The sequence below is a fragment of the Sturnira hondurensis genome, unplaced genomic scaffold (assembly GCF_014824575.4).
Source record: "Sturnira hondurensis isolate 20B ecotype Veracruz unplaced genomic scaffold, ASM1482457v3 Scaffold0018728, whole genome shotgun sequence".
Taxonomy (NCBI): domain Eukaryota; kingdom Metazoa; phylum Chordata; class Mammalia; order Chiroptera; family Phyllostomidae; genus Sturnira; species Sturnira hondurensis.
In genome coordinates this window covers 2,070,017-2,095,690 of record NW_028091359.1, presented here as the reverse complement: position 1 = coordinate 2,095,690, position 25,674 = coordinate 2,070,017, and the positions used below count along the sequence as shown (strand labels likewise).

Here is a 25,674-nt window from a genome sequence, read left to right as displayed (position 1 = left end):
AGTTGTCAGCTATGCTTTTTGACATGATAAGTTGGAGTTCAGGGGAAAGGATTTGTTGGCTTTTAGGTAGAAAACAAATTGGAAGACTGAAGACTTTATTCCATTGTTTAGAAGTTGACAAGATGAAGAGGAATCCAAAACAGGAGCCTAAGAAATTGCCTGTGCTGAGAGGCAAAAGTGAAGAGTGTCCTGGAAGCTGAGGGATAAAAATGTTTTAAGAGGAAGAATTGTTTATGTCAAACTGAAGGGTCAAGTGAGTTGACCTCTGATCACTGAGAAATGATCGTTAGATGTGGCAATGTAGAGTGTAGGTCATTGGTGTAGGTCCTATGGAGCTCAAAAATCACTGGAGTCAGGATGCTAGGAGTGTACTCAGGAGGAAATTATGATGCCAAGATACTTAAAATTGCATTTATAATAAGGGCAATGGTTATTATAAGGGTCATAAAATTATGGTAGAAAATAGCTGAGTTAGTGTTGTGTGAAGGACAGGAGCTTTGGAAGGGGAGAGATCAAAGAAATGGGAGGTCAAAGTTTTGGAATATTCACGTGTAAGGGTATGTAAATCATTAGATACTTATAGGTGAGAGAAACCCAATACTGTAAATGGGTTAATTTTATCTGATTCAGCTGTTTGATGTATTTACCTGCTGTAATTTGAATAATGTTTCTGATGGTTGTATCTGAGACCCTAGCTTTCAAAATACCATGTTTCAATATCAGTTTACTTAAATAGGCCTATTTGGACCTTCCATAGCAATGCTTTGTGGTATGTTTTTTTTACACTCCTAAAAAGCCCCCCAAAACTATAAAAAATGCACTTTAGCTAAAAGATATGAGCTAGCACCTGAATTTAAGTGACATGGGATGGGTCTCTGCTTTTTCTGTGTTGGCTTTATTATCCTTGACAGATGATGTTATTAAGGAAATCTACATAGAAGTTTTGTTTTTTTTCTTACAGAATAATTTTTGGTAGTTGATTTTTAAAGTAGAAATTAATGTTTTATATTGTTTTTAAAGATGTATCAATTTTAAGTTCCATTTATTTTTAATTACATTTTATAGTATTGGAATTTTTTTAGACTACTATTATGACAATTTATAAAAGGAGACTTTCCGTTTGCTTCATTTTTTAAATGAGATCTGTGACTCAAAAACACAAAAACTCAGGTTTGATAGTTGGGGTTTTGGTGCTGGTTACATGGAGTGATCCAGATGAGGAGGTGGATTTCAGAGGTTACTTTATGTTTTACTAAGTTAAACCGGCAGTGTGGTATATAGCTTATACACAGAAACTTGGGTTCATTCCTTTCTCTGCCACTGTATATGACCTTGGACAAACTATATGACTTTTTTTTAATCCTCAACTGAGGATACATCTACTAATTCCAGAGAGAGGGGATGGGGGGAAGCAGAGATAGAGAGACAGAAACAGACATGGAGAGACATCAATGCAAGAGAAACACCTACCTGGACAGGGGACTGAACTGCAACCTAGGCATGTGCCATGACTGGGAATCAAACCTGTGACCTTTTGGTTCACAGGATGATATTTCAACCAAGTCACACATGCCAAGGCTATGTAACTTTTTGGTGCCTTAGTTTTCTCATGTATAAAATGGAGATGATAATAGTATTTCCCTATAGAGAGTTGCTTTAAAGATTGAATTAATATGAAAATGTTAAGAATGGTGCTCAGGGTATTGTAAATACTCAATAAATATTACCTATATGTGAAGCTGGTAGAAGTAACTTTTATAATTGGCAGCTTTTTTCTTTCTTAGGGTACATAAGGCATATCTTATAACAACATCTGAACTGCCAGTTATAATTTAAGGATATTACTGATTTTAAGACTTATTCCAATGTCAGAGATGTTAACATGTGAAAATGAGCATCAGCGTGTGGAATTTATACTGCTAACACTCTTTCTAGACTAAAATATGGTAAAGAAAAAATATGGTTATGATCCCTATTTCCTAAACATTTTGTCAATGTCCTCACATGTCTCTGTAGCAAGTCTAATGCCATATTCTTCCATTCAGAAATACCAGACTTATTGTTGTCTTGAGTGTTTGGATTATACTGTTAAATGTGTGGAAACTACTAAGCTAATTATGTTGCTGTACTAGTAGGATATTACTAAACAATGTAGGAATTATTTCTACCATATTTCTTTTAGATTGTACATTATTTGTATCCCTTAATATCACTATTAGAATTAGAGCTGTTAGGCTGTTGAATGTCATTCTTCATTGTATTTCCATGTGAGTTGCATCTCCCTTGTTCTCATAACAGCATCTGGCCCTCACTCAGCCTAGGTCCGCTTGTCTTCCAAAGAGATTGACTTGCATAGTCATGTATATGATATTCATTCTTAGCCTAGGCACTATTTATTCCAGAGATTTAGCATGGCAAAGAAGGATTTAGCAAAGAAAGAAAGCATTAAGTAAAAATCTACTTGTTTCTTTTTGTATTCTAGCTGACTTGTGAATACAAGTTTTCATTGATGCCTTCTGGTTGAGGGCTCATATAGTTGTAATTTGCCAATGAAATTTAAAAGATGACCTAAATTTCATATATATTTAATTAAAATATGCTAATTCTGACAGATTGAAGTGCCAAAGAAAGAGGGATAAGACAAATGATAAATTGGATTTATTTAATATTAAAAGAAATGCAGTTTACTAATTTCAGGACATACCTTAGCAAATAAAATATGGCTTATTAGTAGCAATGCACTGCTTTAGTGAATTGACAAAGTAAGTTGCAATTAGCATGTGGATTTCATGCAAATGAAAGTTCTGAAGTGCAATTATTTTTTAAAGTAGTTGATTTAGAAGATTACAGACTATAGTGTTAGTTAGATAATTCTTCCTTTGTAGGTAAATGTCAACTAACTGCAGATTTCAAGTTGTGCATGTTCCAGGTAAGATACCTTAAGTTTTGACTGAACTGTGTTTTCTTGTTTTAATTTTAGGGTGAAAAGGTAAACTATGAAAAGTTTAGAAATTGGCTTTTTCTAAACAAAGATGCTTTTACTTTCTCTCGTTGGCTATTGTCTGGAGGTGTATATGTGACCCTCACTGATGACAGTGATACTCCCACTTTCTACCAAACTTTGGCTGGAGTCACGCACTGTAAGTAATAACATTTCATTGTTTTCTTTTCACTTTTTCATATAATTGCCTGGTAATATGAGAATATGCTTGTAAAGAAGAGATTTATTGTCAGTAGGTTTTTTCCTTCTGAAATGTAAAATGAAATGCTGGAGCATTAAGTACTTAGCTAAAAAGGAAAACTCTCTTTTTTTTTTTTGTCTACTTATTGAATACTTTGTATTCCAAATGTGTAGGTTTTTTCCGTCACACCAAGAAATTCTCCAGTGCTCTGCAGACACCAACTGGCTGTCTTATAATTCATTTCAGTTCTGAGACTCTCTTTTTAGGGTTAGCATAGACACCACAGGTTTAGGACTCAGTCTCAGAAGACAGGCCCTCTGTCCCCAACTTCAGATACCAATCTCAAGTCCAGGTTGTCCAGAAACAACTGAAATTTACTCTCTCGCAGTTCTAGAAGCTGAAATCAAGTTCTTAACAGCCATGTTCCTCCTGAAGGACCTTGGGAAGAATCCTTTCTTGCCTCTTCCAGCTTCTGGTGACCACAGGCTTGGCTTGGCTTATGGCAGCCTAGCTCCGATCTCTGCCTCCATCTTCACATGGCCTTCTCTGTGTGTGCCTCTCTGTTTCCTTTTCTTTTCTTATAAGGTCACCAGTCATTGGACTTGGGGCTCAACCTCAGTCCAGAACGGTTTTACCTCAAGATCCTTAATTCATTATATCTGCATAGATTCTACTATTTCCAAATAAGGTCACATTCTGAGATGACAGGTGATCATGAATTTTTAAAATGTTATTTAATTTTTTAAATTTATTTATTGATTAGAGAGAGACAGGCAAATAGACAGACATCAGTTTTTTCTTCCACTTATTTATGCATTCATTGGTTGCTTCTTATATGTACCCTAACTGGAGAGATTGAACCTGCAGCTCTGGCATATTGGGATGATGCTCTAACCAATTGAGCTACCTGGCTCATGAATTTTTGAGGGACATTTTTCAATCCACCACCACATAGGCCTTAGTGTTAACTTCTATTCTTCTTCCTGTGGTTAAAGAAAAGTTACCTACACTGGGCTTTTGCTTATGTTACTTCTTCATACTGGAATGCCTTTTCCTTTCCTTCTCTCTATAAATCCTAGTCATCTTTGAAGACTTAAATCAAGTTTCCCTGTGTTTTCAAAAAACCTTTTTTGCCTTCTTATGAGAAATCATCTCTCCTTCCTCTGAACTCTTAACACCTTTTTTATACCCTTCTTCAATGAACTTAACCATTTTCATTCTTGTATTATACATGTCATCACTCTTAAATCATAGATACTCTAGTTCTTTGCTTTTTTTTCTGTGTCAAGCCTTAAATAAGATTTGTTAACTGAATAGAGGACCTTGGGTGTGAAGTGCTGTTTGTATCTATTGCTTTATGTAACTTATAACTTGACTACTAATTATACACAAACTACTTTTCCATCCATTTCATTTCATTGTTACCAGAAGTTCTGACTGATAAATTCTGACATAAATGGTTTTCAGTGCCGTTGTCTTTATTTTTTAAAGGAAAGCTATTTTAAAAACTTGTTGTACATAAAAAATTAGGGAATCTTTTTACACTACTGTAAACTGAAACTTACATTAGTATTTAAGTTGTCAGTCTAATGGATATTCTGCTCAATTTTTTTTAGATTTTATTTATCTTTAGAGGGAAGGGAAGGAGAGAGGGAGAGACGTATCAATGTATGGATGCCTCTCATGCGTCCCCTGCTGGGAACTGGCCTGCAACCCAGGCATGTGCCCTGACTGGGAATCAAACTATGGTTGTTTGGTTCGAAGGCCCATGGTCAATCCACTGAGCTACATCAGCCAGGGCTATTCTGCTGAATTTTTGCTTTCATTTGTGGTTCTGTGATGAACTATTTTTTTGTTAATATTGACTAAGAGTGTGACTCTTTCCCTGAAGATTCAGCAGCATAGTCCTGACCAGCATGGCTCAGTGGGTTGAATGTTATTCTACAGAGTAAAAGGCTGACAGTTTGATTCCAGGTTGAGGCACATGCCTGGGTTATGGGCCACGTGTGAGAGGCAACTGATTGATATTTCTTTCCCTTTCTTTCTCCCTCCCCTTTCCTCAAATAAATAAATAAATAAATAAATACAATCTAAAAAACAAAACAAAAACTTGAGGCACATTAAGGAAAGGGAAGCACATGTAGCTATATACGGGAAGTATTTGTCAAGGATCATAGGATCCTCAGGTCTGGGTTACACCTTCTTTCAACCAGATGAAATTGGGCTCTCCCATTACAGCAATAAATATTTATTGAAGATGTCTACATGCCAGACAGTCTCCCAGGTGTTGGAGATAAAGCAGAAAACAAAACAAGTACAGCAGCAGCCAAACTTCTGCATGATACAGGTCTGAATGTAGTTGTAGAAGCCCGGGACCGTAGGGGATGCAGGACTTAGACCATTAGAAACCACATGGTTAATATGTAGACCTCGGAGGGTTCTATGTTGAGCCAACCCAAAATCATATTTTAAGATTAACCAAGGAGCTGGGATTAGAGACCTACAGAGTGAGTGAAGTAGAGTGTCTGATACACCACTTAAAGGACCTCAAGGTATCCCAGAAATCAGCAGACCAGAATGTTCAGTATTCTTAAGGCTCTTAATTTCTCCTTCTCCATCCCCCTACCTCCAATCCTATTAATCCAGGGAAGCCTATATCAAAAAAGTCCAGGATGCACTTGCTTTTTCTCATGATGAAAGAAGTCTCCAGGAACAGGTTAGATAAACACTTGTGTTTCACCCAGGAATAGCTGCCCATTTTACATGATCTTCCTACATGCCACTCAGAGCTCACTGGCTCCAAGAGTTTGCCCTAGCTGAGATGAGCTTCATGAACCTTCTCTTCCACTCCCACCCCTTTTATTCCTTATTTCTTGGAAACAAATATGTCTTCTATCATGGGGGATTTTTTTAAATGTAAAGAACAATAATTTCCTATTTAGCAAGTGAAAAAAAAAACCCAGAAGACTTTACAGTAGTGGATTACAATAGGGGAGAGAGATTAGTCTTAACTCCAGATTTAACAAGGACATTTCGGGAGTTATGCCAAGGAGCTGGGTGAGGGGATCAGTGGAGGGAAAACTACTAAGAGGAGGACCTCAAGGGCAGGCCCGAGAGTTATTCATCAAAGGTAGGGTATGAGGAACTTGGTCAGCTCTATTGAGGTTAGGAGGATGACTTGGCAGCCCTCTTTGCTAAGAGTGGACTAGGTAGGCCAAAGACGGGATGGGGGCTAAGTTCTAGGCCTAGTCGAAAAGGGCTCAGAGGAGCAGGACTAAAATTTGTTCAAGGAAGTGAGTCTTTGTTAGTTCCTTAAAGTTAGTAACTTGGTTCTGAGATACTTTGGAAATGGAAATGCAACTTTAGTTGTTTTTGAAAGCACTACATTAAAAATTACAGATTTACTTAATCAGAATAAGTTTCAAGGTACTATTCCGTGATCTGGCTCCATTTTTATTTAAAAATTACCTTTTCTATTTAGTTTTTTTTTTTTTAGTTAAGAAGATTTTTGGATTTTTAATAATGTCTAAAAGTTACAATGCCTTTGCCTTATTAAAATGTTTATCTTGAATTAAAACAAGTGTTAACGTTTCATCTGCAGTGATCACCTAATTTCTAAACTGTGTGGTTTCTTCTTAGGGTCATTGTACTGCTGATATCTCTGCAGTGTTTTAGTGCTATTGACCATTCAGTTTCTTGAAACCCTGTTCTTCTTTTGCTTTTGGAACATTGTATGTAGTATCCTAGTTTTTTATTATTTGATTTTTCTTTACTGCTCTTCTTATCCTGTCTACTTTTGAAATATGAATTAGTTCTCCTTTAGCTCTATTTTAATCTTGTATGGCGATCATACTTTGCTTCATTACAGCCATTTCCATTGCTTCACCTATCCTTCATATCTTTGCAGGTGATACCTAGATGAAGTCTTTTTGGTCTTGAAGTGTATCTTAAAGTGTATATTCATTTAAATTAATGTCTCCTTGGTATATATTATTATAACATTTCATATATAAAACCAAATTTATCTTTCCTTACTTTGATCCATTTAAAGGTAACAAAAGCAAACAGCGTATTCCTCTATCTTGGGTAATATAGTATTTGCAATTTTGATTATTCAGTTGGAGATTACCTTTGAACTCAGTCATATTTCTTGAGTCTTTCTTGCCAATATTATTATAATAGTTTTTCTTATTTCCTGAGTACCTGTTAATCATGTTAATGATAGGAAAGAATTAAGGACACTTTTTCTTTTTTAGTTCACATTTTTTTAAAAATCACCTTATTTCCATTCTTAGAAACCTTTGAAAATTCTTTATTTTTTGTTGAATACCTCAGCTCTGTTGGCTTTAACGTCTCTTAGTTCCCATACCCGGTTCCCTTCACATATGCTCTCTACTTCAACTGCAGAGTTTAGTCAATGTTCCATGACTGTACCTGCTGTGAACTTTTATAACTACCCTACATATCATCACTTCTGATATCCCTCTATTTAAGAATGCATTCTGTCTTTCAGCTCTTGACAGTTGAAATACTAATTTGTCATCAAAACCTAACTCAGGTGCTGCCTCTTTTGTCATGCCTTCTCCATTTTTCTTCAGTTCAAATGAATTACTTTTTTATTTGCATTCCTACACACTTTAGATTTTAATTAAAGCAATTAAGATACTTTTTGCTTTACCTTAAAGTCTATTGGAAATGGCTTTGTTTCTCTTCAGAAGTTACAGGTCCCTGGGGTAAGTGCTTTGTTCATCTTTGAGTTTTTCTTAGTGCAGTAGAGTACAAATGCATGTTACTGGACTGAGCTGTGTTGAAAATTTTTCATCCTCTCAAATTCTACATTCTAAATACTGATTTAAATATTTGGTTTCTGCAGCAGTGAGCAGGAGATAAATGTTATTTTAGGATTGTAGGGCTAAACCTATACCAAAGAGGAGGACTAAGGGAAACTTTCATGTTTGAATAAGTTTCAACAACTTCTTAATATGTGAAGATTTGTATAATGACATACCATGTTTTGGGGGAAAATAAATTATGATCTTTATAAATTTAAGGAACTTCTGAAGTCAGTTGTTCTAAGATTTCCCTTCTAAAACTTTTGATGAAATAAACGATGTGTGATACAGAGAACTGATTAACATTAAGTGAAGGCACATAGAGGGTTAGCTTTCTTTAAATCAGGGGGGTCAAACTCATTTTCATGGGGGGCCACGTCAGCCTCATGGTGGTCTTCAAAGGGCCCAGTGTAATTTAAACTCCTTACCAGTTAGGGAGTAGTTACATTTATACAGTCCTAAAATTATTTTGGCCCTTAGAAGGCGACTGTGAGGCTGATGTGGCCCCCAGTGAAAATGAGTTTGACCCCCTGCTTTAAATAAGAGAATTATCTAAAATGAATAAATAAATGAATGAATGAATGAATGAATGAATAAATAAATAAATAAATGAGAATTATCTAATTATTTTATCTACTCCCATAATGGACCTGTTGATTTCTTTGGTAGCCACAGAAATAAGTCAGTAGTGTGTGGTAAAAGGCTGAGGAAATAATATACTTTTAATTTTCTGTTACTTATAATTTTAATCATCTATATTAAGACCACTACAATATATTGGTAATTACCAGCCTTTATTGAGCACTAGAATTATTTGGAGAGGGTATTAAAAATGGAGGTTACTGGTTCTGTCATCAAAGATACTAATTTAGTGGGCCCTAGGACTCTGCTTTCCTGGAGTTCCAGGGTAATCCTGATGTCGATGGGCTACATTTTGAGAAGTTAAACTTTCTCAAGATCAAATGACAAATAGGTGCCAACATTAGAATCGTTGAACCCAGAGCGCATGCTTACTATCATTTTAGGACTTGAAGACAGTTTATTGACACTCATTTTATTCTTTAATCTTTTATGAGTAGCTCGTAATTGCAGATAAAAGGCGTTAGTCATGTGGCAGTTGTGGGGAGCCGCCTTCTTCAGACAGCAGAGAGTCGAGAGTCTGGCAGGTTCATTTTTCCAATTAATTTGTCCCCCCTTGGGGTACTTACAAATGTTTATTTTTCTATCTCTCTTCAATAATTAATTTTATTTGATCAGGGCAAGATTATTGAATAATTGCCCATTTACCTGCAGTGAAATAGATAGTAGAATATAATTCTTAAGAACTATGTTTTCATTTAGCTATGTACTAAGAAAGAGTTGTTGGAGTTTTCATAAAATGTATCATAAGAGTGAATAAAGACTGCTACCTCAGTGATTTCTTTTAGTAATACAATTGGATTCTGAGGTAATTAATGTAGTATTTTGGCTAATTTTAGGCCCATAGAACACATTTTGATTATTTTTCTTTTGATACCTAATTCAAATTTATATTATTTCTATTTTAGGATTTATTTTCTCGACTAAAAATATGTATATTATTATATTCCCTTGCCACATTTTTGTTTGCAATGTTAAAACTTTTTTTGAAGAGAAAAAAATACTTGAGTGATTCTTAGATTTTAAGCCTCTAGTAAATCTTCATGTCTTTCCTTCCTTATCCTCTTACCTGGTTGTAAATGACTTAAGGCTTACAGCCATTTTAAGTACATCTCAGAAGGTCATTGCTTCTGAGACGGCTGCTTCCTCAAAAATGTTGAAGAACTGTGCAACTGTTTGAAAATGCTTGGATATTTTGCCTGGCTTCTAAAAAAAACTAGAATCCAATTCTGGTATTAAAGAATTATTTCTACAGCTGAAGCCTCTGGTAAGGTGGGACTTGATTAGGATAGCTCAAACTACAGGCCAAAAGCTATTTAGAATGTTGGGAATATGGTGTGCAGCTATTGTGAACCAGAATAAAATTAATCCTACAGATGGGTAATAAATTTACTCCTATTAGCTTATAAATTATAAGTTTTTGTTTTTGGTTTATGAATTGCAGATAGAGCAACTGCTGCAATTATTACCTCTTCTTTAAGTAAGAATAAGGTTATGTGCTTTCCCTCTTCTCAGAAATTCAACTGTCAATTCATTTAAATGTTTGAGTAGTAATATAATACATATATATTTTGCCACAGCTTGTTTTTGGCAGATATTTGATTAATGGATTACAGTCTGTAACCCAAAAATGAACAGGTCACACAAACTTAAAAGGGAGTTCTAAAGCATAGTTTTAATTGGTAACAATGACCAATTTGATCATTTTTGTCTTCTAAATATATTCTACTTGTTTTTTCACATGTCTACTTCAGCAAAGTGTATTTTTTAAAATATATTTTATTGGTTATGCTATTACACTTGTCCCATTTAAAATTGTGTTTTTTAAAAAAATTTTCTTTATTTTTTCAGAGAAAGGAGAAGGGAGGGTGGAAGAGAGGGTAAGAAACATCAATGTGTGAGAGAAACATCAATTGGCTGCCTCTCACATACCCCTCAACTGGGGACCTGGCCTGCAGCCTAGGCATGTTCCCTGACAGGGAATCGAACTGGTGACCTTTCAGTTAGGAGGCTGGTGCTCAGTCCACTGAGTCACACTAGCCAGGGCTAAAATTGTGTATGTGTGTTTTTTTTAAGAAGATAAATAAACATAGTCTTCAAAGGTAAAAAGTTTTGGAACACAGCTAGTGTGATTTTTCTGTATTCTAATTTGATATATTATCTAAACATCATTTAATCAGAAATACAGTACTTACTGAGCATAGTTATTTGTATATAAAGTATCACAACAATTAATAAATAGTACAAGAATAAACTCCATGTTTTGCCTACTCACAACTGTAAACCTACTTTTGCCCCACCCTGTATATTCAGTACTTAGAAGTATAGAAATAAGAACATAGAGTGTAGTTCCCTTTATCTGTAGCGGATGCATCTAAAACTTCCAGTGGATCCTTGAAACTGGATTGTGTCCATGTGTCTGCCTGTCTCTCTTTCCCTCTCTCTCTTGTTCTCTCTCTCCCCCTCTGTGTGTGTGTGTGTGTGTGTGTGTGTGTACAGGTTCATGCACATACACACACTGCTTTTTCCTATACATACATACCTACAATGAAATTTCACTTATAAATTAGGCACAGTAATAGATTAACAACTAATAAAATAGAACAATTATAACTATATTTTAATAAAAGATAATGTGAATGTGGTTTCTCTCTCAAAATATCCTATTGTAGTGTACTCGCCCTTCTTCTTGTGATGATACAAGATGATAAAATGCCAAAGTTATTTATGAATCTCTGTAACCAACTGTTACTTGGTGTCATTCATTTAAGGGGATCCCTTGCTTTATAAAGTCTTTGTGTAGGCTCAATGCTTTCTGGCGCAATATGTTGTCCTCAGTCAGCACGTGTTTTCTGTTCATGTCTTTCACTCACAAATACAATGTTTTTTTGGAATCTCACATGTCTGAAGTTTTAGCATCATAAAGACTTGCAGTTACATGGCTCGGTGGTCCTGAGGTGCTGTCATTTTTTTGGAATTTCACAATCTTGAAGTGTTTTAGCCATGCACTTTGAAGTCTAAAACAGATTAGTAAACTTTTTCTTAAAATGGTGGATAGTGAGTATTTTAGTATTGTTCTGTTATGATGAATTGTCTCAGCTCTGGTTTTTCCACATTTTTAATTTTGCCTTTACTTTTGAAGAATTTTTTAATAGGATGTAGAATTTGAGATGAACAGTTTCCCTTTCAAAAGTTTTGACCATTGTCTTCTGGCTTTCTGAAGAGAAATCATTGCTTGTCTAAGGTCTCCTATTTGTAGTGTATTTTTAATCCCTTCTGCTGCTTTTAAGATTTTCTCTTTATTAACAATTTGATGGTGACTTCCCTTAGTTTAATTTTCTTTGAATTTTTCTGACACAGGGCTCATTGAACTTCTTAATCTGTTGGATTATAGTTTTCACCAAATTTAGAAAATTAACAGCTGTTATTTTTTCAAAAAATTTTCTGCAACCTCTTTCTGGGACCTTAATAGCTTATATGTTTGTTATACTGTTTGATGCTGTCTTCCAGGTCACTCAGCTTCTAATAATTTTTTGCCTTTTTTTCCCCCCTTATACTTCCATTTGGATAGTTTCTATTGCTCGGTATTCAAATTCACTAGTTTTTCCTCTGTAATTTTTAACCTGTTAAATTCTTCACTAAATTTTTAAATGTCATTTATTGTATTCATTACCTCTAGTATTTCATTTGGTATTTTTTATAATTTTGGATGCTAGAGATTGGATGCTAGAGATTGTGCATGTTATATGGTCAATTGGATTGTGTTTTTCTTCCAAGAAGACAACAGAGGCTGTTTTATTTTGATAAGCAGTTAAGTTGTTTAACTTGGACCAGCTTGATAGTTCAAGGATTTTTTAAAAAGTTAGTTGAGGCAAATCTGGAGTAACCTTGACTCAAGAGTTAATTTTTTCCCTACTTTTAATTGTGACCCTCTTCAGTCTAAGAATGCTTCCAGCTTTCAACCATTCTGGCTGGCCAGAACTTCAGCATACCCTAGCCTAGCCTCAATACAATTCACTGTGTACAGACTTTAGTATTCTGCCAACTCAACAAGACTCCTGTGTAAATTTCTGGAGCTCTTTCTTCGCATAACTCTTTTTTTCTCTAGCATTCTGCCTGAAATTTCAGCTACCTCAACCTCCCTGAATTAAAACTACTTAATTCAGTGAAGAAATCTCACTGCTTAGGTTCTTCTTACCTTGCCAAGGTCTGGGAAGTGACTGCAGACAGAAGCAAGGACAATGGAAGGACTCATCTTATTTGCCTTCTAAATCTTACTTCAGTACCTTAAAGGGAGAAAACAAGCACATGTAGAATGTAACCATGGTTAGAGCTTAGAGCTTATCTATGATTTTTTAAAAATACACATTCTGTTGAATGAAAGGAAAGAAAAATGTTCATGTTTTCATGATGCCCTTATTACCTGTCACATCATAAAACCTACTCTAACTCTTCGTTATTTATTGACTTTGTTACTTATCTTTTATGATATTATTTTTCATTTACTTAATAAGTGTTGAATTTGTAAGTAGTAACCATACTGACAAGATGAATCAGACATGGATTTATTTATTTTTTAGAGAGAGGAGAGGGAGGGAAAAAAGAGAGGGAGAGAAACATCAATTGGCTACCTTCTGTAGGTGTCCGACTAGGGATGATCCCACAATCAGGGCATGTGCCCTGTCTGAAACTGGCAACCTTTTGATTTGTGGGATAATGCCTAACCAACTGAACCACACTAGCCATGGCTTTTGTGCCATTTTAGATACATTGTATTTGTAGTTTCAGAATTTTGTTTATTCTTAGCAATTGAATTGGGAAATTAAAATATATCGTTGGAAGAGAAGGCTGAGAAGTTTTATAATCTTGTTTGATTTGACTCTCAGTGGAGGAATCAGACATCATTGATCTGGAGAAACGTTATTGGTTGCTGAAGGCTCAATCCCGGACTGGACGATTTGATTTAGAGACTTTTGGCCCATTGGTTTCCCCACCTATTCGTCCATCTCTAAGTGAAGGTAAATATCATTCTATTTTCTACAAATGTTCTTTGGTAAACAGACCTAGGCCCATCTCTTATTTCTAACCAACATATCTTAATTCTGAAAGGGCATATAATATACAGATTTGTACGTTTCTTACAAATAGCAGAGTTTAGTGGAAAAAAATAAAATGGGATTTAAGATTGTAGTTTTGAGAATCCTATTCTACCTATGTGACCTTACATAAATTCATTGAGCTCTTTCCACCTGAATATCCTTATATGTAAAATGTGTTTGACCAAGTCAATGGTTATGAAGTTATACTCCAATGAGGTCCCTCAGTAGCTGGTTGCAGGGAATAGGGTGGTCACCATTGAATGAATGGGCAGAGCTCTAGGTTTTTACACATGACCCCACCTCTTATTCAAGTTGAGTGCTTCTACTTTTCTTCTTTTTTAAACGTTTAATATAAGTGCTTTATTGATCGTCAGATATCATCCCCATGGGCCATGTGGTCCACCCAGACATCCAGGACCCAGACACAAATTCAGTGCACCCTCCGAGCCTCTTGCTTTGGAATCCAACAGGGTGAACATATTGCCCTCACATGCGGGGCCTTTCATGTTGCGGATGATGGAGCGGCTCCTCTTGTCCATGCATTCCACATACATCTGCATGCACTGTCCCTAGGAACCGGTTCAGACCAGCACCTTGGTGACTCGAGCTAGCTTGATAGGTTGCACAGGACTTTTGTCCTTGGTGGCAGCAGCTGCAGTGTACTTCCTTTCTTTTACTTAAGAACTTTTCATTGCTATATCTCTTCTCCTCCCAAAATAATAAACTACTGGACTGAGCCTTGGTTGAGGTCTCTACTAGATCTAAACTGTTCATTGCTATGACTTTTTTAAAAAAAATTTAGGAATACAAAGAGGAATTGTGGGTGATCTCTACCACAAAAAGAAACCTATTTGGAATCTGAATACTTGTGTTCTCTCTCTTGTTTTGACCCTTTTAAACTTTTCTTTCTTTTGACAAGAAAGAAATAGTTTGGCACTAATTCTTTTGGCACAGAATTAGATTCTTAGAATATATAATCTGTATTCTTCAGATTTCTAGGGTACTTTATTTTTAAAGATTTATTTATTTATTTATTTATCTTTTTTAGAGGGGAAGGGAAGGAGAGAGGAATAGAAACATCAATGTATGGTTGCCTCTCATCAGTCCCCTGCTGGGAACTGGCCTGCAACCCAGGCATGTGCCCTGACTGGGAATCGAACTGTGATCGTGTGGTTCGCAGGCCCGCGCTCAACCACTGAGCTACACCAGCCAAGGCTCTAGGGTACTTTAGAAGTACTTGTTTGTTAAAGGAGCCAGAACAGAAAAGATTCTGGGCTTTTACCTACTTCAGCACTGCAGCTTTTACCTTTTTAGAATTTAAAAAATAATTTGGACAGTTTACAGGAGTCATGCTTCCTTTTATAAACATGTCATTATAACATTAGGAAGTTGGGTCACTGTGATTTATGGTGTCTTTTTCTATTTTACAGGTTTGTTTAATGCTTTTGATGAAAATCGTGACAATCACATAGACTTTAAGGAGATATCCTGTGGTTTGTCAGCCTGTTGCAGGGGACCCCTGGCTGAAAGACAAAAATGTAAGTGTATTTAAACGTTATCAAAAAATTTACAAAGTATACACTGAAAAAATTAGCATTTGTCCATGTAAAATCATCTGTGGATCAAGGCTTGAATTTTCATCACTTTGTTAGGTTGGTTTATAGCAGTTTTATATTGAGGTTTACTGGAGCCAGTCTAAGGATTTAGTTATCTATTCTTTTTTACTGTGGCTGTAGTTTGGTATCTTTATTATTAATAATGGGGTTGAATTTTCAATGAATTTACAGTTCATGATAAACTATATCAGCCATAATATATTTGAAAAATGTTAAACTCTTAAAAAATATTTTGGGGAGACTTCTGGTCAAAGTGGTGGCATAGGTAAACACAGCTCAGCACAATCACATCAAACTTACATCTAAACTATATAACAGCCATCACCAAGAAGAGTCAGAACCGTTGCAGACCACTCTGCCTGGTTTTAGGAATTGTATCTTGACCCTTTGTGGCTAAGGGTGAGGGACGACCTTTGGAGTGCCAGCCACAGGAGACAAAGCTTGTCTCTAGTAGCAAACGCTGCCTTGGTTTCCTCTCCCTGCCCCCAAAGCTTGGTTGGAAGTCAATGTAAGACCCCTCACAGTGGGTAGCAATCTAAGCCAGACTCAATCACTTGGGAGGCTTTCATGGAAGGACTGGGGGCAGGGAGGTGGGTAGGGGGGGCTACAACAAAGAGGGAGCAATGGACTCTTGCCCCTTGGCTTTGACATAGCCCAAGTCCCCATGTTCTCTGGGAGAAGTACTTCCTGGCTCTAATCCCCTTAAGCCTGAATACCTGTTGGGGAGGGGTGCAGTTCCTTGCCTTGCTACAGCTTGTCCTGGGAAAAAATCTGGCATCACAAAAAGTTCCTAATAAGCCTGTGAAATCTGCTCTGCTAAGAGTGCTTTCGTTCATATGTTAAGGGTTCGAGCAGGAAACCCTAAAACTCTGTTCCTGACAGACTGACTCATAGTAAGCCCTCAGTTTTCTTTGAAATGTTATCTACTGTTTGATCCTTGCTGCCCTGTATTTCTGTGTATTTGAACCCAATAAAAGCCCTGGAGGTAGAGGCTCAAGGCCTTTTTTTCCTTGGAGAAACTGGCCGCTGCTGGCCTTTGTCTCCCCTGAGAAACTGGCCATCCCTCCTCCCCAAGCAGATCACGTCATATCTCTGTCATATTCATTCTCATCTGTGGCACTTGGAGGATGGCTTTTTCCCCAGACAAAAAGGCAGGCAGAGGCCATTGTCCCCTCTCTGAACCCTCCCCCACCATAGAGCCACAGAGCCAGCAGGTTGGTGCCACATCTGACACTCCATCAACCTAGCTAACACTGGTTGCCCTGCCCCAGAGATCCCCTAAGATTCCATCCTACCCAACTTACTGGCCCACCCAAACTGTTAACAGTGCTTTTCTGTATTAATGGCTAGTACAGTAATGGCTGTGACTTATGCTTCACAACTTCCTAAATCTTCTCAAACAAGCAACTGCTGGCCTCAGTGAGCCCCCAGCCACTGTACCTCTTGCTCAGTGACCCCAGGTTAGGTGCTAGCAGCAGTCTAGATTCACAACTTAGTTTCTCCTGGTAATCTCCAAGCCAAGAACAAGTAGCAGCTATTTCAGAGTGCTTTATTGCTCAGACAGGGTGGCCTGGGCAGAACACAAGTGGGGGCAGGCGTTGGCTTACACCACCTGGGAAACCCCAGAACCTGTGCATCCAGTGGAGCTACAGATCACGTCAGAGCACCACCACCCTGCCTGTGCGCATCTTATCCTCCATAGAGGGTTGAAGTTGGTGGCCAGTCGTTAACAGCCAGTTCTTGCCACTGATTGGTCTAGGTAAATTCCTCCCACTGATCTGCCAACAGTAACAAAGACTCAACTACAAGAGATGGGTGTACTCAGCCCACACAAAGGGCACACCTTGAGTATCCTTAACTTGGGTGATAGGGGAGGCTGTGCCACTGAAGGCCACAGGACACCTATGACATTAGGCCACACAACCAAGACAATGAGTGATAGCAGCAAGAGAACCTTAAAAGCAGCAAGAGAAAAGCACTTAGTTACTTACAGACTGTCAGCTGATTTCTCGAGAGAAACTTTGTAGGCTAGAAGTGATTGGCAAGAAATATTCAAAGCCATGAAAAGCAGGGACCTACAGCCAATATTTTTCTACCCAGCAAAGCTATCATTTAGAATCAAAGGGCAGGTAAAGCACTTCCCAGAAAGAAAAAAAAAAACTAAGGCAGTGAAAGACAAATATCATATGATCTCACCGTTAACAGGAATCTAAACAAACCAAACAAGCAAGCAAAATACGACCAATGACACTCAAATATGGAACAGGCTGACAGGGTCCAGAGGGGAGAGGGGAGAGAATCATAGGGGAAAAGGGAATGGACTCACATGAACAAGTATAAAGGACACATGGACAATAACTAAGGGTGGGGGGTGGAAAGGGGAGGGAGGCGGGGAGCATGGGGTGGGGGGCAGGCAGGGTTGGGAATATAAGACAGAAACCTGTACTTGAACAAGAATTAAATAAAAATTATATTAAAAAAAACTAAAGGAGTTCATTATCAACAACTTTTATATATGAAATGTTAAAGGAACTTGTTTAAGATCAAAACTCTGAGTAATAAAATGGCAATAAATACATACCTACCAACAATTGAATCTAAAAAATAAACTAAGCAAACAAGAAGAACAAAGACAGAATCATGGTTACGGAGAGCATTTTGATGGTGGCCAGGTGGGAGGGGTTGTGGGGGAATGGATGAAGAAGTGAGGGGATTAAGGAAAACAAATAGGTAGTTACAGAATAGCCATGGGGGTATAAAGTACAGTATAGGAAACGGAGTAACCAAAAACTTATACACATGACCCATGGACATGAACTCCACTAATTTGGTGAAGGAAATAAACACACAAATCCAGGAAGCACAGAGTCCCAAACAGGATGGACCCAAGGAGGACCATACATCGTAAGTAAAATGCCAAAGGTTAAAGATAAAGATACATCATAATTAAAATGCCAGCATTAAAGGTAAAAAGAAAATCTTAAAACTAGCAAGAGAAAAGCTGATAGTTACCTACAAAGGAGTTCCTGTAAGACTCAGCTGATTCTTGAAAGAAGCTTTGCAGGTTAGAAGGGATGGGCAAGAAGTATTCAAAGTGATGAAAAACAAGGACCTACTACCTACATTACTCTATCCAGCAAAGCTATCATTCACAATTGTAGGGTAGAGAAAGTGCTTCTCAGACCAGGTAAAAAAAACTAAAGGAGTTCCTCACCGAGCCATTATTATATAACATGCTAAAGGGATTTATTTAAGAAAAAAAGATCAAAACTATGAATATTAAAATGGCAACAAATTTGTAACTGTCAACAACTGAATCTAAAAAAGCAAACTAAGCAAATAAGTAGAACAGGAACAGAATTATAGATATGGATTTTATTTGGAGGTTTATCATTTGGGAGGGGGAAGAGGGAAAATGGGATGAAAGGTATAGGGATTAAGAAGTACAAATTGGTAGGTAGAAAATACACAGAAGGATGTTAAGAACAACATAGGTAATGGAGCATCCAAAGTATTTATATGCACGACCCATGGACGTGAACTAGGATGTGGGGGATTGCCGGAGGGAATGGGGGTACCCGGTGGAAGGATACAAAGGGGAATAAATTAGGACAACTGTAATAGTATAATCAATAAAATATACTTTAAAAATATTGTCTGGTAGTCTATATAAAAATTTCATTGCCTTGCATAATTTGAAGTACAACTTATTTTTTGTAAGTTATATATATTAACATTTTATAGCAATGTGAAATTTATCATCAAAACACAATTTTATTAAATACTAAAATTGTCCTTTAAATGTAGCTAAAATGTAAAAGCATAATTTATAAGTATATTACATTATTAAATCTTAACAGTAATTAGAGAAAATGCAGCAGTTTACATTTAATTGGTACCTAATCCTCAGATATTTACTAAGGTTATCATCTCTGTGTCTTTCTAAAACACAGCTCATAAGTGTTGCTTGTTTTGAATGTCCTATTTAACTATTTTGACCTTTAGTAATATTGTTTCTATGATATACTCACTTTATCAGCATAATTATTAGGGGGATGTATGAAATTAAATATTGTTTAAACTTAAATATTCAGATTTCTTTCCCTGGCCAGGTAGGTCAGTTTACTGGAGCATCATCCTGTGCACCAAACAGTGGCAGTGTCATGTCAGTCCCCGGTTAGGGCCCCTCCCGCGGTTTCAGGTTTGATCCAAGTCCGGGCACATGTGGCAGGCAACTAATTGATGTTTCTCTCTTGCTCTCTCTTTCTTTCCCTTCCTCACTCTCTAAAATCAAAAAACATTTCCTTGGGTGAGATTAAAAAATACTGCATTTTTTTCCATGATGATACACCATTCATTCAGCCTGGATGTATGATAGATTATTTGTTCTTGTTTAGCTATAATATTAAATAAGGAGGCTAAATTTTTTGCTTTTCACTTGATCTTATTTATTGACCTAATGTTTTAAGAAAATTCTTTATTGCTGACAGACTAATGGAAGTAAACAAACTAGAGTGATTCATTTGGAGTTAATTAGCAAAGTCCTTATATTTCTAATTCTTAGCATGTTATATATAAACTTCATTGAAGAGTTAAAATTGTTCTTTGGTAAAACATTCAGTGCACATTAGTTTCCTTGGAGAGGCTAAGTGAAAGCAGACTATCTTAATACCCCCTTGTTATCACTTCTTAATGTATATGGAATATTTTCAGCATTAGAAGAATCAATTCTTCAGTGAAGAGTTTTAAATATTAGAAAGGTATTTTAATATTTATTGGCCCCCTTTTTTTTTTGTTCTGTTTTGTTTTCAAGTTTGAGAGAAATAGAACAATATATGAAGTCTGTGCAGTTACCCTCCATCTTCAGAGGACTTCAGTGACATATTTGTATGTGTGCTCCAGATGAGAACTTACACCCAGAATATACTTGTTTGAGAAACAATAATTTTTACTAGGGCAGCTTCTAGTAAGATGTATTATACTTCAGAATATAAAAGTAATTTCCCTCTGTAAGAGTTTCTTTCTTTCTTTCTTAAGTTTGCTTCAAGGTGTTTGATGTTGACCGTGATGGAGTTCTCTCTAGGGTGGAACTGAGAGACATGGTGGTTGCACTTTTAGAGGTTTGGAAGGATAACCGCACAGATGATATCCCAGTAAGTTCTGATTTTAAATATCTTGTTGCCTATAAACTTTTAATAAGAAGATGAAGTGGAGAATTTTTTAAAATTGAGGGAGTGAAAAGGAGTGCTAGTTACTATATTACACTCCTCAAAATATTCATAGCCGAAGATGCAAAATTGGGTATAGAATTTGTCTTATAAATTTAATAAACTGACCTTATTGTATAAAGTAAGAATGAAGCTTCAAGATAATTATCTTAATTTTTTTAAGCAAATATAAGAATCTTTTATGATGATAAAAAAAGTCTTGATCAAAATATAGTATACTTTGGCCACTGAGTAATAAAAATGATAGGAACTCTTTTTTAATTACTGCTTTGAATTTCTGTTTTTAAAGGAATTACATACGGATCTATCTGACATTGTAGAAGACATATTGAGTGCACATGACACCACAAAGGTGAGTCTAGCTAGGACTAATTTATCCTTTTCTAAAAATACCATGTACTCTAAATTGGGATATATAGCATATAATATTTCAATCTGTTTTACATCATCCCTGCCAAGTGCTTATTTAAATCTGTGGTTGCAGTAACTCCAGGTTGTCTCTAAAGATAGTGCATTCCATCTTTAAAACAACTCTATTTAAAGTGTTTTATGTATAAAAACATTTATTATAAGCTAGGCACTTTATAAATATTAAGTAGACTTGATCTCTGTAGTTTATAATCTTCATTTCTCCCATTTTAAAAAATTACGATAAGGCTAACCTTACATGGAGCAAAAGAAGTCACACGAAAAAGAATACATACTGTACAATTCCATTTATATAAAGTTCAGGAACAGAGTCAAAACTAACAAATGACGATAGGCATTAGAATAATGGGTTTTCAGGCATGGGTATATTACTTGAGAAGGACCGTAAGGATATCTAGGATAATAGAAATGATTTTTTATATTAATCTAGGTGATGCATATATTCCTAAAAGAGTTTTTTAAAAATTGTATTGGTAAGGTCCTATCCTGAGTTCTTTAATACTAGCCAGAAGAAGCATGTACAAGAGTAAATCCTTGAATTTTTTTAGTTTGACAGCATTTATTAGCAAGAATATTATAATATGTTTATTCCTGTAGCTTACATTACTATGATGTTTAAGTGTCACTGTAAAATTGAAAATCGTCTACAAATTTGAGGCATATCTGAGTTAATTTGAACCTTTCCACTCATAGAGATTTAGAAAAAATAAGTAACATCAGTGGTTGTTCTTTCATCAATCACAATGCTAGAAGGAATCATCATGGTCTCATTAACTTATGCTCAATAGAAACAAGTAATAGAAATGAATTTTACAGGGCTTGAACTTTGTTTGGCATTTCAAGCATCCCTCTGCCTTCATTCACCTCTCTTTTCTGAAAACTATGGCATTTACTTCTCTTTGGAATGCATAGGAACTGAAACCTGGGAATGTTTCTGTTAGAAAATGCCTTCTGTAGAGATATAATTTCTAACACCATGTTTCTCAGTGTTTAGTAAATATGTAGGTATTATTGCTTTCTATTTTTATGTGAGATGGAGTTGCTACTTCTGGGTCTCCAGTGAATATTAAAAAGATGGTGTAGCTGCTCTTGTATCCATGTAACCATGACAATGAAATGATTAGCAGTTTAGAATAGAACTTGGACCTTTCGACCAAAGCTGTTAACCATATTCACTTGTGCCAGATTATGCCTTTATTACCCGTTATTTTATACTTTTTTCTTAAAGATTTTATTTATTTATTTATTTTTAGGGAGGGGAGGAAGGAGAAAGAGAGGGAGAGAAACAGTGTGTGCTTGCCTCTCGTATGTGCCCTACTGAGGACCTGGCCCACAACCCAGGCATGTGCCCTGACTGGGAATTGAACTGGCGACCCTTTGGTTTGTAGACCAGTGTTCAATCCACTGAGCCACACCAGCCAGGGCTATTTTATATCTTTAGATTGGTGTCAGCATATTTAATAGAATTTGTTTCTTGAAAGTCAATAATTATAATCACAGTGATTTGAAATCTCCCCTTATATGTGGTTATACAGTGAAAAGAGACTATATCAATATCGGTAAATAATAAAAGTTAAAAACATTATTTATCTAGGATTAGTAGGTAATTGTTGAATATGTGAAGAAATAGTTGTTTATATTTTTGCCTAATAAGAAAAAGTATATACTGTCTTTTATATGATATATGTAATTTTTGGTGCTCTTTAGCAACAAAAAATGTCGATTTACTCAATTTATAAAACCCTAATGTTAAACCTCACTTTGAAGAAATATAATATAGATATTAAATCTCTTAGAAATCTGATAATATTGCTAGATGTTTCTAAGAAGCTCTTAGAATATTGTTAGGATGAAAGGGCATTATCTGAAGAGTCTGCTTTTTGCTTTCAAAATTAATGAATAGGCCTCCTGTCAGTCAGCTTCCACCCTGGCCACCTGCATACTGGGCTTTGTATGCACATGGAGACAGTTTGTGGTACTGTTTCACTCCAGCTGTTCTTCTCCGCTCCAGCTCCATGGGGCATGACCCTGGTGTGACGCCACTGCATATGCAGTGCAGGGGGTATAGGGCGCGCAGGCATGGTCAGTACCGGTTGAAGAAGAACTTAAGCATTTCCTTGGTAGAGCGGAGACCTGCTCTCTGGGTATGTGTGACATGCCTACTTACTGTGACCTAGGAAAGGCTGCCAAGGATGTCAACAATGGATATGGATTTGGCATGATCAAAATAGATCTGAGAACCAAGTCATATAGTGGGATGGAATTTTCTATTTCTGGTTATGCTTATACTGATACAGGGAGGGATTGGGCAACCTGGAGACCATATATAAAGTTTGTAACTATGGGCTTACCTTCATCCAAAAGTAGAACACAGATAGTATGCTCTTGGAACAGACCTCTTTTTAGAGAGTAAATACCCTGAAAGGTTGAAACTGAGTCTGGACACTGTTAATTTGTATTGAACATTGGAGGGAATGAGAAATTGAAGGCCTCCAATAAATGGGATTGTTTCTGTCTTGGCAGTAATGTTGATACAGATTTTTCTGGCCCAGCTATATATGGCTGGGCTGTGTTAGCCGTTGATGTTGGCTTGCTCTGGCTATCAGATGAGTTTTTGACATACCCCAAATCCAAGCTGTCTCAGAATGATTTCCTCCTGGGTTATAAGGCTGGAGACTTCCATCTGCACACTTACGAGAATGATGGCACTGGATTTGGAGAGTCTGTCTACCATAACGTTAATGAGAAGATTGAAACATCAATAAACTGCTTGGAGAGCTGGCAGCAACAACACCCATTTTAGCATTGCTACTTAATACAAGTTGGACTGTAGAATTTACCTGCTTAAAGTAAATAATGTCAGCATGATTGGACTGGATTATGCTCAGACTCTTCAACCAGGACTCAAACTGACCTTGTCACCTTTAATCGATGGGAAGAACTTCATTGCAGGAGGTCACAAGGTTGCGTTGAGATTTGGACTAGAAGCTTAATTCGGTTTTGAATAAAGCATCAGATTTTTCTCTGGAGGTGAAATTAACCCACTGTGTTTTGGTCTTAAAATTCTTCTCTGAAATTTCAAAAGTATGAAATTTTATTCTTCCAAAGAATTGTAATTCTCTCCACACTGAAGTCTAGAGATCACAAGTCCTAAGGGAGATGCCTGGAAGCATGTCTGGAAGTTGTCATGTTTGTAGTGCCACATTGCAATATAGTTCCACAGTGTTACTTTAAATGTGTTCCTCAGTGACAGTGCAGTGTCGGTTTATATAGGAAGTAACCCGATCCTCCAATTTGTACATTATGTCCTACATGTCTCACACTACTTTTTCATGACCTTTTAATATATTGATTTCTGTGCTGTGGTGGAATCTTGGGTTTTGCATCAGAGTATAACAAAATAAACTCATCACATTTTTAAAAAAACAGTGAATACTCCGTTTTCCCTGCCCAGGGCTTTTGTGGTTTTCCACAGGTAATCCTTGAAGCAGAAGACATTGTGAGTTTTTTTCCAGGTCTTGTTGAAGGAAGAAGATTGATGATAAATTGTCCTCATTACCATTGATTTCTTGAACAGAGTTTTGTTACTTTTAAATATATCTTTGCTGGTCTGCAGGTCAGATAACACATAGAATCTACTTTAAATTACTGTTGTTGTTGTTGTTTTTCAGACAAGTGACCAATGTAAGTTAGTAAACTAGATTTATTAAAATGCTGTAAAAATGAGGACATTCTTAGCATGAGATCTTTTTGAATATTGCTTCTCTTTCAGATGGGCCATCTTACTCTAGAAGACTATCAGATCTGGAGTGTGAAAAATGTTCTTGCCAATGAATTTTTGAATCTCCTTTTTCAGGTAAGTTTAAGGTAAATGGCAAGTGCAGAGGATAATGGTGGCAGTAATTCCATATCTTTTCCATTATGTAGTAGTGAAACTGTGCTGCAAAGCCACATATGAAAAATAGAACTCCACTATGCTGGACACTACCTGAGAGATGGTAAGACAGAGCATAAGTGCCTATTGAAGCTTCTCGAAGTCATGATGTGGGGGATAGAAAAGCAGAAAATAGGTGACTATGTTTGCTTATATCTCATGATAGAGGAGCTTGTGGACTCAGGATAATTTACATCACAGAATCCATCATAATTTGCTTTTTCTTCACTCTTGTCTATTTTAAGGCCCTTCCTAACACGTGAGACAGTATGAACAGAGAGATGGATCATAAGTAGGCAGTTATGATTCTTTCAAATATGCAGTCAGGAGTTTATCTTAGCTTTGAGGCTGTCTCTTATTTTTTTTTAATTTTTTAGAAGCTCCCAGAAAGATTGAGGGAGAAGGAGGGGAAAAAAGGTGCCAGGAGTGAACAATAAGTCATAGGGCATATTATATTTTAAATATTTTCCTAGTTAAAATAGTTCTTTTACTCAAATTTAAAAAAATAATTTATGGTTTCTCATTTTTCATGGTTGATAAATATTTAAGTTGATATAATAGTGGTATTTTACATTCTCTTGTTTTGTTTTTCCTTTTTTGTTTTGGTGTTTTGTTTTTCTTTCTTTGTAAAAGTACTCCTGTGAAGGTCAGAAGTTTGGTATTCTTATATCTCTCATGATCTTCCATTGTAAATAATGAATAACATTTATGAAAT

General features: G+C 36.3%; 1 protein-coding gene and 1 pseudogene across 3 annotated transcripts in view; both read left to right on the top strand.

The window, feature by feature from the left end:
* The window catches only part of USP32 (ubiquitin specific peptidase 32), a 142,622-nt gene that overhangs the window by 57,643 nt on the left and 59,305 nt on the right, over positions 1–25,674 (top strand). For all 3 annotated transcript variants that reach the window (XM_037070353.1, XM_037070354.1, XM_037070352.1), the window contains exons 5-10: positions 2,981–3,140; positions 13,540–13,671; positions 15,183–15,290; positions 20,406–20,521; positions 20,886–20,948; positions 24,798–24,881. In XM_037070353.1, the coding sequence (XP_036926248.1) occupies positions 2,981–3,140; positions 13,540–13,671; positions 15,183–15,290; positions 20,406–20,521; positions 20,886–20,948; positions 24,798–24,881 (663 nt within the window). The remainder of the gene's footprint in view (positions 1–2,980; positions 3,141–13,539; positions 13,672–15,182; positions 15,291–20,405; positions 20,522–20,885; positions 20,949–24,797; positions 24,882–25,674) is intronic.
* Positions 22,898–24,318, top strand: LOC119003772 (voltage-dependent anion-selective channel protein 3-like; annotated as a pseudogene).